Consider the following 16,160-nt stretch of genomic DNA (forward strand, 5'->3'; position numbering starts at 1 on the left):
CTCTCTCAGTACTCTCTTATGACGTGAAGTATTGTTAGCCCTGCCTGCATACTGAGTGTATTACTCTGTTCCGGCTATTGCCTTGTTTTGACCCTGCTTGTTTTTCGTGTTTGTGAATGTTTGCTACCTGCCCTGACCTACGCCTGGATTATTGACTACTGCTTTTGGATTTCCTTAGTTGTTGCTGTTTGCCTGGTGTTTTGACCCTTGCCTGTTTCTGGATATTGCTAATAAACCAGCATTTGGATCTAACCTGTTTCATGTGTATGACAATTATATCAAATAAAATTCTTTTGTAAATATCTTCAAATGGTGCTCAGGGTTTTTTTTTTTTTTTTTTTTTTTTTTTTTGGTGAAGTGAAATTTGTTATTTCAAGAAAGTTTTTCGTGTTTCTGTATGAGTTTGATGACTGAACGTCTTTCTCATGTCTCACTCCACTGTGGTGTTAATATGAAGCTCATATGCAAGTAGAAACTCAGAAGTTTAAGAATTTGTAGAGTTTCATCACTATTTCTGTTTTTCTCTACAATATTAAAGGTGATATATTCATAGATAAACCCAGAAAAATAAACACGGTTATTTTTTCCCACAAAAATGGACACTGCGCCATACAATCTTATTAACACAGTAACAGTTAACACACTTCCATCGTGCAGTGTAATTATACAGTGAACAACTAAAACTTATGGAGACATGAAACAGAGTCACAACAGATTTGATGCTTCTTGAATCTTTATTGATTAATGCAAAAAAGAGACACAAGCCAAGCAGGAACTATTTTTTTGTTGCAAGCTTTCTTTTCTTAAGGGACTTTATTCAATCTACTTTTGGAGCATTTGTGCTTTGGCCAACGCACTGAGTGTTAACTACATTATTAATGACGCAGCGGATGCATTCACTGTTGTCGCAGAGATAGACTGGAATTCGTTCTTCTATCTGAAGTATGTTATCTTTCCATTCAGTAGTACCCATATCAGGAGGCCAAATCCGATTGAAAACAAAAGCTTTTGGACCGTTGTGATTTTTGAACATGTCGAGAGCTGAGATGATGCTGCGGGGGCCTTCAGGTGTTGAGCAGGTGTAGACACAGGGGGAGTTTAAGGTGAAGAAAACCGTGCAGCCATTTCCCCGTTTATTCAGGAGGTTTTGCATGGGCGAGGGATCGGAGTCTCTCAGCAGCCGATACTCAGAGTGTATAGCTACACGTTTAACCGTTTTTGGTAAGGCAAAAACTAGCTCTTTACCAACGTAAATACGTTTTTTCTTGTCTTTAATGTCGTTCTCCACCTGGATTGCTTCATCTTGAGACAGGAAGTTCTGGTCGATTTGGCCATCTGAAGTACAATATGTATTTAGGACATTAATGCCCAGAGCATACTGACCATTAACTCCATAGCTGAAATAACAGAGAAGAATAAAAGTGTCATTAGTGTCATGTGGCACTAAGAAAGGTTCTTGTGTGTGTGTGTGTGTGTGTGTGTGTGTGTGTGTGCTTACGTGTTCTGAAGGTGGTCAATTATGTTCTTGAGATTTGTAACCTCAGCCCCAGAAGCAGTAGAGAGCAGAAAGAGCAGAACGAATCCCAGAGCTCCAAAACACACCTAAACACAACACACACTAAAACATGATGGAGTTTTCCTCTATCATTCCTATATCATTCCTCTATCATTCCTCTATCATTCCTATATTATTCCTAACTCATTCCTAACTCATTCTTATCTCATTCCTAAACTCAGAAATGCTCAAGAACAAAAACACAATATTGAATCAAACACTACTTACATAACCAGCCATCTTTTGTCTCTCGTTGGAAACTTGTAGAGGAAACTGGACTGAGTTTTGCTAACTGTTGCTATCTTATTTATACTGAGCAGCGCATCACTGTGGTTATTGTGCAATACCAAAAAAAATGTGTTCACGCCTCCTTGACCCTGTACACACCAGTACACTGATGTTCAGTTCATCAGCAGAATAGACATGAACTTATGAGACGTTTTCAATAAGTGTCTGATGTTGTGTGTGAGTCTGATCTAAAGTGAGTCAGGACTCTGTTGTTCTTTCAGTGTGTTTTAGACGTGTGTTTGTCCCTCTGTTGATGATCTTACACTGAATTTTAGTGTTGAAGAGAAATCTGAGCTGCTTTTTAGATGAACAAACACTCAGAACATCTCAGAGAGCAGAAATGGGTTTGATATCAACATTTACTCTGAACATACAAACATCTGTGTGGAAGAAATAAACCAAACATTTTATGAATATTTCACCGCTAGTATTGTATCACTCACACTCACACACACACACACACACACACACACACACTCACACACACTCTCACACACACACACATACACACACTCACAAACACACTCACACACACACACTCACACACTCTCACACACACATACACACACTCACAATCACACACACACACACTCATACACACAAACACACATTCACACACTCACGCACACACACACACACACACACACACACAGTCTCACGCACACTCACACGGACACACACACTCTCACACACACACATACACATTCACTCTCACACACACATTCACACACACAAACACTCACGCGCACTCACACATTCATACACACACACACATTCAAACGCAGACACATACACACACTCACGCACACTCACACACACAAACTCTGACACACAGATACACAGTATTACACACATATGCAATAACATAGCACACACACACATACAGAGTTACACAGTAATAAACACTTATGCAATAACACAAACACACACCAAAACCTATGATATACTGTGTTAGTGTGTATTAGTGTTTTTGTCAAATTTAATATTTTGTGTGTGTGTGTACTGTATATGTGTGTGCGTTTGAATGTGTGTGTGTGTTGGTGGGTGGGTGCGTGTGGATGGGTGGGTGGGTGTGAGAGTGTGTGTGTGATCTACACATATTTACACTTTCCTGTGTTTGGGAAGTTCACCACATCCCGAAACACAAGAAAAACAAGAAATACATCAGCTTTGTTTTACTTCCTTTTTTCACAGAACTTTTCACAAATACTTCGAAATAACTCTCATTTCTCTCTTTGTATTTTAAACACACGCACACACACACACACTCTCACACACACTCACACACAAACACACACACACTCACACACACACATTCACACACACAAACACTCACGCGCACTCACATTCACAAACACACACATTCAAACGCACTCACACACACACACACACTCACGCACACTCACACACACACTCACACACTCACACACACACGCACACACACATACAAACACACACTCACGCACACACTCACACATACACTCACATGCACACACATACAAACACACACACACTCACACACGCATGCTAACACACTAACAGGGACAAATCAGTACTCGTTCATGGATGGAGTCGGAGTCATTAAACCATGAAGACAATCAAAAGATATAAATAATCAAAACATTGATAGAAAAAGTAAATATTATAAGAATGCAATGAATTCTGGGTAAGTTTCCTGCTGATGTGTGCAGGGATATCGAGCCGATCCTTCATGCTGATTTTAATTCATGTTAATTATGATTTATTTTCCATGGTGAATAATTTCAAATGTGCTGAATGCAATCAAATTTAAGTAAATGCAAAGTGGGGGAAAAATATTTTCTAAGGATGTATTATGGAATATTATTTATATATATATATATATATATATATATATATATATATATATATATATATAAAATTGCTTAGTTTATTGCTTAATATTAGGGATGAGCGAGTACAGCATTATCTGTATCTGTATCTGTACTTGGAGTGGGTGGGGCCTAACCCGGGACTTGCCTTGAAATGGGCGGGACTTTAACTGGTAATAAGCTTCACACACACACACACACACACACACACCTGGTGTGGAAATAAAAAAATAAAAAAGAACCAAAAAAATTTAAAAAATCACACTGATCATAAAAAATTAAAAGTTAAAAAAGAAAGTTATGTTGTTCATTACATTTTACTTCATAATTGCACTGCATTGTTTTGTTTTTATTGTTGCAAAACTTGTTCTGTAATATAGTTCGTTTGCTATCGTGATCAAAACCATTGATCTGAAGCTCAATCCTGATGCTGTCCTGTAAATATTTTTCTAGTCAGCAACAAATATAACAATTTCTGATCAACCCATATCAATTTGCATGCTTAAAATAACATACCGGTTAAAGCCCCGCCCATTTCAAGACAAGCCCTACTTCAGGGTTAGGCCCCACCCACTCCGAGTACAGATACAGATACAGATAATTCATATGGTTAACAGATACAGATACAGATAATGCTGTACTCGCTCATCCCTAGTAAATATCCTCAAATGGTGCTCAGGTATTTTTTTTTTCGTGAAGTGAAATTTGTTATTTCAAGATAAAGTTTTTCGTGTTTCTGTACGAGTTTCTCTCTGAAATCGGCATTTCCTCCTGTCTTGTGTCCATGTTGATGACTGAATGTCTTCCTCATGTCTCACTCCACTGTGGTGTTAATATGAAGCTCATATGAATGTAGACACTCAGGAATTTGTAGAGTTTCATCACTATTTCTGTTTTTCTCTACAATATTAAAGGTGATATATTCATAGATAAAACCCAGAAAAATAAACCTGGTTATTTTTTCCCACACAAATGGACACTGCGCCACACAATCTTATTAACACAGTAACAGTTAACACACTTCCATCGTGCAGTGTAATTATACGGTGAACAACTAAAACTTATGGAGACATGAAACAGAGTCACAACAGATTTGATTCTTCTTGAATCTTTATTGATTAATGCAAAAAAGTGACACAAGCCAAACAGGAACTATTTTTTTGTTGCAAGCTTTCTTTTCTTAAGCGATTTTATTCAATCTACTTTTGGAACAGTGAAGAACGATTAAAAATGTTTTCAGTCGAAGCACCGAGTGTTAACTACCTTATTAGTGGTCCACTGTTGTCGCAGAGATAGACTGGAATTCGTTCTTCTATCTGAAGTATGTTATCTTTCCTTTCAGGAGTACCCTTATCAGGAGGCCAAATCTGATTGAAAACAAAAGCTTTTGGACCGTTGTGATTTTTGAACATACGTTTTTTTCTTGTCTTTCATGTCGTTCTCCACCTGTCTTCTGGTCGAGTTGGCCATCTGAAGTACAATATGTATCTAGGACATTAATGCCCAGAGCATACTGACCATTAACTCCATAGCTGAAATAACTGAGAAGAATAAAAGTGTCATTAGTGTCATGTGGCACTAAAAAGGTTCTTGTGTGTGTGTGTGTGTGTGTGTGTGTGTGTGTGTGTGCTTACGTGTTCTGAAGGTGGTCAGTTATGTTCTTGAGATTTGTAACCTCGGCCCCAGAAGCAGTAGAGAGCAGAAAGAGCAGAACGAATCCCAGAGCTCCAAAATACACCTAAACAAAACACACACTGAAACATGATGGAGTTTTCCTCTATCATTCCTCTATCATTCCTCTATCATTCCTATATCATTCATCTATCATTCCTCTATCATTCCTATATCATTCATCTATCATTCCTCTATCATTCCTCTATCATTCCTATATCATTCCTATATCATTCCTCTATCATTCCTCTATCATTCCTCTATCACGCAAACACTCACGCACACTCACACACTCTCACACACATATTCACACTCACACACACTCACTCACACACACATTCACAAACACACACATTCAAACACACACACACTCACGCACACACACACATTCACACACACATACACACACACACACTCACGCACGCACACACACACACACTCAAACACACACACGCACACTCACACACATTCACTCTCACACACACACACACTCACACACACAAACACTCACGCGCACTCACACATTCACAAACACACACATTCAAACGCACATACACACACACACACTCACGCACACACTCACACACACACACGCACACACACATACAAACACACAGACACTCACACACACTCACACACACACATTCACACGCACACACACGCTCACGCACATTCACACGCACACACACACTCATGCACACTCACACACAAACACTGACACACACACACAGTTACACAGTATTACACACATATGCAATAACATAGCACACACACACACATTCACACGCACACACACATACACACACTCACGCACACACACTCTCACACACACACAGACTCACGCACACTCACACACATTCACACTCACACACTCTCAAACACAAATTTACACTCACACACACATTCACACTCACACACACATTCACACGCACACACACATACACACACACTCACGCACAAACACACTCTCACGCACACTCACACACACATTCACGCACACTCACACACTCTCACACATATTCACACTTACACAAATATTCACACACACACACACTCACAGACACATGCACACTCACACACACACACACATTCACACACACACATTCACACACACACATTCACACACACAAACACTCACGCGCACTCACACATTCACAAACACACACATTTAAACGCACACACACACACTCACGCACACTCACATACACACACTCACGCACACACTCACACACACTCACACACATTCACTCTCACACACACATTCACACGCATTCACACACACACACATTCGCACGCACACACACACTCATGCACACTCACACACAAACTCTGACACACACAGTTACACAGTATTACACACATACATATAACATAGCACACACACACACTCTCACGCATACTCACACACACACATTCATACGCACGTGAGTTTTTGTGTGAGTGTGAATGTGTATGTGAGAGTGTGTGAGTGTGAATGTGCGTGAGTGTGTGTGAGTGTGTGTGTGTGAGTGTGCGTGAGAGTGTGTGTGTGTGTATGTGTGTGTGAGTGTGCGTGAGTGTGTGTCTGTGTGTGAGTGTGTGTGTGAGTGTGAGAGTGTGTGAGTGTGAATGTGTGTGAGTGTGCGTGAGTGTGTGTGTGTGAGTGAGTGTGTGTGTGAGTGTGCATGAGAGTGTGTGTGTGTGTGTGCGTGCACAGACACACATGTGTGTGTGCGTGCGTGTACACAAACGCGCGCACACACACACACACACTCTCATGCACATGAGTCTCATGAGTGTGTGTGTGTGTGTGTGCGCGTTTGTGTACACGCACGCACACACACGTGTGTCTGTGCACACACATTCACACGCACACACACATACACTCACACATTCACACACACACATTCACACGCACACACACACTCATGCACACTCACACACAAACTCTGACACACACACAGTTACACAGTATTACACACATATGCAATAACATAGCACACACATACACACACTCACGCACACACACACACACACACTCACGCACACTCACACACACACACACTCACTCACACACTCTCAAACACAAATTCACACTCACACACATTCACCCTCACACATTCACACTCACACACACTCACGCACACTCACACACATTCACACGCACACACATATACACACACACACTCACGCACACACACACACTCTCACGCACACTCACACACACACACTCACGCACACTCACACACATTCACACTCACACACTCTCACACACATTCACACTCACACACTCTCACACATATTCACACTCACACAAACACTCACACACACACACACTCACATACACACACACACTAACACACACACATTCACACACACACATTCACACACACAAACACTCACGTGCACTCACACATTCACAAACACACACATTCAAACGCACACACACACTCACAAACTCACACTGACACACTCACACTCACACACAATCTCCATGTGTTCTCCATCTCCATGTGTTCTCCATGTGTTCTCCATGTGTTCTCCATGTGTTCTCCAGCTTCATGTGACACACTGACACACACACATACATTGACTCACACACACACACACACATTCACACACACAAACACTCACGCGCACTCACACATTCACAAACACACACATTCAAACGCACATACACACAGTTACACAGTATTACACACATATGCAATAACATAGCACACACACACACACTCTCACGCACACTCACTCACACACACACACACACATACACACACACTAACGCACACACACACACACACACACACACTCTCATGCACACTCACACACACACTCACTCACACACACACACTCACGCACACTCACACACATTCACACTCACACACTCTCACACACACATTCACACTCACACACACACTCACACACAGACACACACACTCACGCACACTCACACACACATTCACACGCACACACACATACACACACACACTCTCACGCACACTCACACACACACACTCACACACATTTACACTCACACACTCTCACATACACATTCACACTCACACAAAAACTCACATGCACTCACACTCTCACACACATATTCACACTCACACACACGCACACTGACACACACACAGACATTCACTCACACACACACACATTCACACATACAAACACTCACGCGCACTCACACATTCACAAACACACACATTCAAACGCACACACACACACACTCACGCACACAAACTCTGACACACACACACAGTTACACAGTATTACATGCTACAATGCAATAACAATGCAATAACACAAACACACACACCAAAACGTACGATAGACTGTGTTAGTGTGTATTAGTGTTTTTGTCAAATTTTATATTATGTGTATGTATGTGTTTGTGTGTGTGGGGGTGTGTGAAAGTGGCGCAAGAAATACATTCAAAAAGCCTTAAGTTTTACTTCCTTTTTTCACAGAACTTTTCATAAATACGTAGAAATAACTCTCATTTCTCTCTTTGTGTTTTAAACACGAACTAATGTGTAATACAGATACACACAGAACATGAAGAGAATACAACACACACTAACGCACAAATACACACTAACGCACACACACTGACTCACACACACACACACACATACACAAACACATGAATGTGACTCAGGTGTGCAGGTACAGGGGCTGATGGGTAATGTGGTCCTGACACAACTTTCCCCACTCTAAGGTGTGACTCATTAAGGACCTGCTCAAACGAAAACTCAAAAATTCATTTATACACAAAAAACACTTTAATATACATACAATTAGACAGAGTAATACACACACACACACACACACATAAATAACTGTGTTTATATGACAGTAGATTTTGACATTAAAATACTGTTACAGATCTTTTCAGCTGGAAGGAATCAGTGAGCTTCTACATGAACATCACATAGATGTTACCTCACACATCTGCTCAGAAACCTGGGGATTTGTTTATTATTAACAAACTGTGGTGTCAGCAAAGCTGTACGATTTCATGTCATTTCTTTATCGCTGTCACAACGAAACTCATAACAGACATAAAAAAAATCATAATTTGTTTTGCAGAAATTTCTCAAGCGGAATTTACAAGAATTTTATTGTGATAAAGTAGTCTATGGAGTGCTAGGACACACACAAATACAAACACACACACTCGCTCATACATACACACTAACACACTCACAAATACAAATACACACTCACAAATACAAACACACACTCACTCATACACACACACACTAACACACTCACACTTACACACACATAGAAACACACACATACAAACACACACAGACACACACTCGCACACACAAACACACACACACTCACACTTACACACACATACAAACACACACACTCACACATACAAATACACACTCACACACACTCACACACAGACACACACTCACACATACAAACACACACACTTACACACATCACACACATACGCAAACACACACAAACACATAAAAAAACACACACTCACACACACATACATACAGTACACACACACACACAAACATACAAACACACACACACACACACACACAAACTTACAAACACACATACACTCACACACTCACACACAAACAAACATAGACACCTACACACAAACACATCCACACGCACACACACACTCACACACACAAACTCACACACACCTACACATGGGCATAAATTTCATTTAACAGTAGGGGGGACAATAAATATAAAATTTCTCATAAGCAATTTTTGAAGGGGACACAAATAATACAGTCAAATTGTACTTATAAAGACATGTCCCCACAGTGAAAAACTTTGCTTTTATCATTATTATTGTAGCATGGAGACTGCGTCATTATGGTTGTTTTCAAAGTTTTTCTCAGGTTCAATGACAAAAGCCTGTACTAAAGAAAGCAGCATCAGGTCTATGACCTAAAGAGGACTGGTTTGAAACACCTTTGCTGCAGTAAAAACATAAGACCCCTTTCACGATTTACACCCATATACCTCAGTACATAAGCTAGCTGAGCATTGCAAATATGGCATCTTATGTGAGGAAAGATCCAAGATAGGATTGTGGTTGGCCTACGTGATGCTAAATTGTCTGAGAAACTGCAGCTCAACCCAAATTTGGATTTATCTACAGCTATAGTTCAAGTGATCAAGGTATGTCGTTCCTCCTTAACCTGAAAGACAAAATTGTTGAAATTCAATTATCACTTGAAACTCAGCCTGCAATCCAGAATTCTGAAGAGCCAAAACAATTAGTTCAGTACAAAGATAACTTAGTACAAAGTAATAAGAAAACTGCAGTCCAACATCGGCTGATGGTGCACTCAGTTGAATGCACTGATGTCCCAGCACCTACAGAGAAGAAAGGGAAAATGTTACCTCAGGAAAGTAAGAATAAACACTTGCTAAATAAAATCAGAGAAATCACATCAGATATGGCACTATTAAAAAACCTTAGTGCTGAAGTGTCACAAATCAGAGAGTCGATTCAACTGCCTCAAGCCAGTACAGCACAGAATTTGTCCACACCTGGTTTACAAAACAACATACCAGCAAATCAGATTGAGTATTTTTCTCCTGCATATTGGCCAAAATACAGCCCAGGACAGAGAGGAAGAACTGCTCAATTTCAACAAGGATTTGCTCCAACTGGAATATGTTTAAGCAGGCTGCCACCAAGTGTATTGATGATGTAACAGTCACAAAGACTGTAGTGGCAGGTTGTGGCCACCTGATGGGGCTAGAGGTCCAGATTGTTAAGCAACAAGAGAGTAGAATTAATAAAGTGTTGTCTGATTTCATCCATTGAGTTGTGTCCTTGAATACAGAGTATAGAGGAACAATACATGGTGTCAGAAATAGTTAACCCACGACAGACAGAGTCTAGTGGCACAGATAAGAACCTGGAGCAGTTTAATGGTGCGACAGTGATAATCTGTGGAGCTGTGGAGCAAGAGAGAGCGGCTAACTAAATGATCTGAGGAACTGATCCGAGATAGGATTGTGGTTGGCATACGTGATGCTAAATTGTCTGAGAAACTAGCATTGATGATGCAGAGACTCACTTTTGCTCAACTTACCCAGATGTATATAAAGGGCTGGGTAACCTTATGGGGGAGTACAAAATTAAGCTGAGAGACAATACAACACCCTATGCCCTCTCTGCACTGCCACGTGTAGCAATTCCTCTCCGGGCCAAAGTCAAAGAGGAACTAGACCGGATGGAGAAGATGGGAGTCATAGCCTGTGTTGAAGAACCAACAGAATGGTCACGGGCATGGTCCCTATAGTGAAATCATCAGGGAAAATTCACATTTGTGTGGACTTAACCCGGCTGAACGAGAGTGTAATCAGAGAGAGACGTATCCTACCGGCAGTGGACGAGACACTGGCCAAGCTGGAAGAAGCCAGAGTTTTTACAAAGCTCGATGCGACATCAGGCTTCTGGCAGGTACCACTCCACAAAGACTCAATGCTGTTGACCATGTTCATTACTCCAGAGGGGCGCTATTACTTCAAAAGGCTGCCTTTCTGTATATCTTTGTCACCCAAACATTTCCAGAAGAGGATCTCTCAGCTGATTGATGGTGTTGACGGGGTCCTATGCCATGCTGATGATGTCCTTGTTATAGGAAGAGACCGGGCAGAGCATGATGACAGGCTGCACAGGGTGTTACAAAAATTCAGAGAGGCTGGACTCACACTGAACGAGAAATGCCAGTTTGCTCTGACAGAAATCCACTTCCTGGTTCATGTCATAAATAATCAAGGCATCAGAGCAGACCCTGGTAAAATAAAGGCAATCCTTGACATGCCTGAGCCAAAGTGTGTGGCAGATGTTCTCCGTCTCATGGGAATGATAAACTTTATAGGAAAATTTTCGGCATGCCTGCCTGAACTGACAAAGCTCATTCGTGACCTGTTAAGGACAGAGAACAGCTGGACTTGGGGAGCACCTCAACAGAAAGCATTTCTTGAGACAAAAAAGAATTGGGGTCAGAGAGGGTGTTAGCCCAGTACAGCCCAAATCATGAAACCATGGTGTCAGCTGATGCCTCTTCATATGGATTAGGAGGTGTCTTGACACAAAAACAGACAGATGGTAGAAGTCTGACTAAAACTGAATCATGATATGCTCAGATAGAAAAGGAGGCTTTAGCTGTGACCTCGGCATGTGAGCGCTTGCGAAGATACTTACGTGGACTGGATTTTACCATAAGAACTGACCACAAGCCACTAATAACACTTCTGAAGTTCAGAGCATTGGATGACTTAAATTGGATGAATTAAATCAGATTCAGACTCAGGCTGCTCAGATTTAATTTCAACATCATCCATGTCCCAGGTAAAAACCTGATAACAGCTGACACACTGTCCAGAGCACCTCTTCCAGCTACAGCTGCAGAGGTAGAGCTAGACTTGGAAAGAGAATGCAGAGCTTATCTGGACAGTGTAGTAGACAGTTTGCCGGCCACACCGACAAAGCTGGAACTTCAGATGACATCTGCAAAAATCTCAGCCGATACATTGCAAATGGCTGGCCGAGACACAGACGAGATGTGCATGAGCAGCTGCTATCCTACTGGCCCAATCGGTCAGTCTTGCATGAAGGAAGAGGACTGCTCATGAAAGGAGAGAGACTTATAATCCCTGAATGCATTCAAGGTATCAACAAATGTCTAGCTAGGGCCAGAGAATCAGTCTGGTGGCCAGGTATCACATCTGCAGTAAAGCAAAAGATAGAGAGATGCGAGATTTGTGCACACGAAGATCAAATACCAGTTGAACCTCTCCTCATGACTGAATTCCCAATCAGACCATGGCAGAGAGTTGCAATGGCAGAATGGGAACTATTTAGTCATGATAGATTATTTCTCTCGCTATATTGGAGTTTGCTCCCTGCAGGGCAGCACATCAGCAAAACAGACCATTGCCAGATTTAAAGCTGTGTTTGCCAGATACGGATGTCCAGAAGTGCTTGGCACGGACAATGGTCTTCAGTTCTCCTGCAATGAATTCACTCAATTTGCACAGGACTATGACTTTACCCATGTGACAAGCAGTCCCTGTTACCCCTGCAGCAATGGGGAGGCAGAACGGGCCGTCAGAACTGTGAAGTCCCTTCTGGCAAAAGAGGGAGATTTCCACAAAGCTCGGCTGGCCTACAGAGCCACTCCATTGGAACATGGGAGCTCCCCAGCACTACTGATGGGGAGGAGAATCAGAACACCAGTTCCAGTGTCACCAGAACAGTTACAATCACAGTGGCCTGATCTTAACAGATTCAGGGAAAAGAATACAGCTGAAACTGCAACAGGAACAAACATTCAATCGCAGACACCGTACTCAAACCTCTCCTCACCTCTCCAGCCGGGACAGCATGTATGGATCAAACCTACAAACACAAAAGGGACAGTTGTTAATACTGCAACTACACCACGTTCTTATGAGGTAGAGACCCCGGATGGAAGATGGCTGCGATGCAACTGTTCACACCTCAGGAAAGTTCCAGTGCCCCCTGCACCAGGTGAAATGATAATGACTAGGTCAGGGAGGCTGCCTAAGGCTCCTGAGAGACTAGACCTTTGAACCTTAAACACATGCATATACACAACAGAGTAAAAGAAAAAAAGAGTCCTAATTTTCTGTTGGAAGAGTTAAATGTTTATTAGGAAATACATGTTTGATTTATTGAAGGTTGCATTAACTTTAAGATTAAGTCTACAAAAATGGCTACTGTGAATTAAAAGGTCTTCTGTTAGTTCCTCTGGTTACACTTTTAAGTTAAAGAAAGTTGTGAGAATAATTGTATAAAACAATCTTTTCTGGTAATGTTGCAGACTGTCTGTAAAGAGTACATTGCTCTTTGTCTCTTACACACACACACACATACATTCTCCCCCACACACACAGACACACTCTTGTCCCTTAATTCTCTTGTTTCATAATTAGTCTTAAAACAGATGGCCCTGCCATAATCATTCTTTATGTTACCAACCATGGGAACTAAGGGAAGTATAGGTTTGCATGCCTATGAGATCTGACTTTATTGGGGTAAATAAAAGGTCACCTAAACACAGATGCACACACATAGCAACACACACACGCCCACTACACCCTCCCTCTTCTTGAACGACTATATATTCCTGCTTTTCTTAATAAACTTTGGAACTTCTCTCTGAAAAACTTTGACTAGTGTGTTCATTGAGACTTCCCCGAGTACTCGCCGGGAACCAGAAACCGAGCAGAGGTTCGAGAGGCTGAATTTTGTTATCCTGCCCAGGCGGCAGATGAAACGAGGGTTACCCTGTCCAAGCGACAAATGAAAACTCCTTACAAAAGTATTTGATGGAATTTGTAAAGTTATAAAATAAGTGAGTTAAATAATGGAGTAGATATACTGGTAAATGTATCTCATTATTTTAATGTTCTGTTAAAACAAGTATACTTTGATCTAAAAGGAGGAGATGTGGTGGCAGGTTGTGGCCACCTGATGGGGCTAGAGGTCCAGGTTGTTAAGCAACAAGAGAGTAGAATTAATAAAGTGTTGTCTGATTTCATCCAGTGAGTTGTGTCCTTGAATACAGAGTATAGAGGAACAATACAAAGACCATCACTGTCCGGGCTAACCAGAAGCCATGGATGACAGGAGAGGTCTACAGACTCCTGAAGACACAGAACGCTGCCTTCAGACCTGGAGACGAGGTGGGCCTGAGGACAGCCGAGGCTAAGAGGCAGTACTCCAGGAGGATAGCCCATAAATTCAGCGACAGCAGAGACACTCTGAGCCTGTGGCAGGGGATACAGACCATTACGGACTACAAGCCCCCACCACAGATCTGTGACAGCAACATCTCTCTGCTGTCACTATGTCACAAAGACTAATAAACTTATGCTATTCTAAAAAAGCACAAGTGAATTGTAAGATGTCTGGACGACATTTAATTGTCAATTAAATTAACTTTTACAGTTCATAACTATTATCAGTTTGTTAACTGCAACATAAAGAGTGCTAAGTCAAAATGATTAATTCATGTGATGCTTATTATTGTTCTAATCCGGTTGGTTAACTAAAAATTAGATGTAATTCAAGGAGTGTCCAGGTGGGGGAACTCAAAGGCTGCCGGGAGTAACTGATTCGTGCTATGCTGTGCGTCGAGCCAATACAGCTCAGCACACAGAAAACAGCACAAGTCTGTGTCTCTTTTATTAATATATATTTTCCCCATTTTCAAGGGGTGCAACACTAACAACAAATATCCAGCATGCTAACACACTAGCAGGGACAAATCTGCTCGTTCATGGATTGAGTTGGAGTCATTAAACCATGAAGACAATCAAATAAATTTAAATAATCAAAACATAAGAAAAAATAGAAAATATTGTGGTGCTAATATGAAGCTCATATGAAAGTAGAAACTCAGGACTTTAAGAATTTGTAGAGTTTCATCACTATTTCTGTTTTTCTCTACAATATTGAAGGTGATATATTTATAGATAAACCCAGAAAAATAAACACGGTTATTTTTTCCCACACAAATGGACACTGCGCCACACAATCTTATTAACACAGTAACAGTTAACACTCTTCAATCGTACAGTGTAATTAGTAACAACTAAAACTTATGGAGAGATGAAAGAGAGTCACAACAGATTTGATGCTTCTTAAATCTTTACTGATTAATGCAAAAAAGAGGCACAAGCCAAGCAGGAACCTTTTTTAGCCGTTTTGTTGCAAGCTTTCTTTCCTTAAGCGATTTTATTCAATCTTCTTTTGGAGCATTTAAGAACGA

At 41.2% G+C, this 16,160-nt stretch overlaps 1 protein-coding gene across 1 annotated transcript; it reads right to left on the bottom strand.

Moving 5' to 3' along the window:
• Positions 1 to 715: 715 nt before the first annotated feature.
• On the bottom strand, positions 716 to 1,898 carry LOC132858015 (uncharacterized). Its single transcript, XM_060888175.1, has 3 exons — positions 1,784 to 1,898; positions 1,499 to 1,602; positions 716 to 1,397 (listed from the first exon to the last, which is right to left on the bottom strand). Exons 1-3 carry the CDS (start codon positions 1,793 to 1,795, stop codon positions 818 to 820), a joined length of 696 nt encoding a protein of 231 aa, XP_060744158.1. The 5' UTR covers positions 1,796 to 1,898; the 3' UTR covers positions 716 to 817.
• Between the last annotated feature and the right edge of the window lie 14,262 nt (positions 1,899 to 16,160).

Source organism: Tachysurus vachellii, chromosome 15 (genome assembly GCF_030014155.1).
Source record: "Tachysurus vachellii isolate PV-2020 chromosome 15, HZAU_Pvac_v1, whole genome shotgun sequence".
NCBI lineage: Eukaryota > Metazoa > Chordata > Actinopteri > Siluriformes > Bagridae > Tachysurus > Tachysurus vachellii.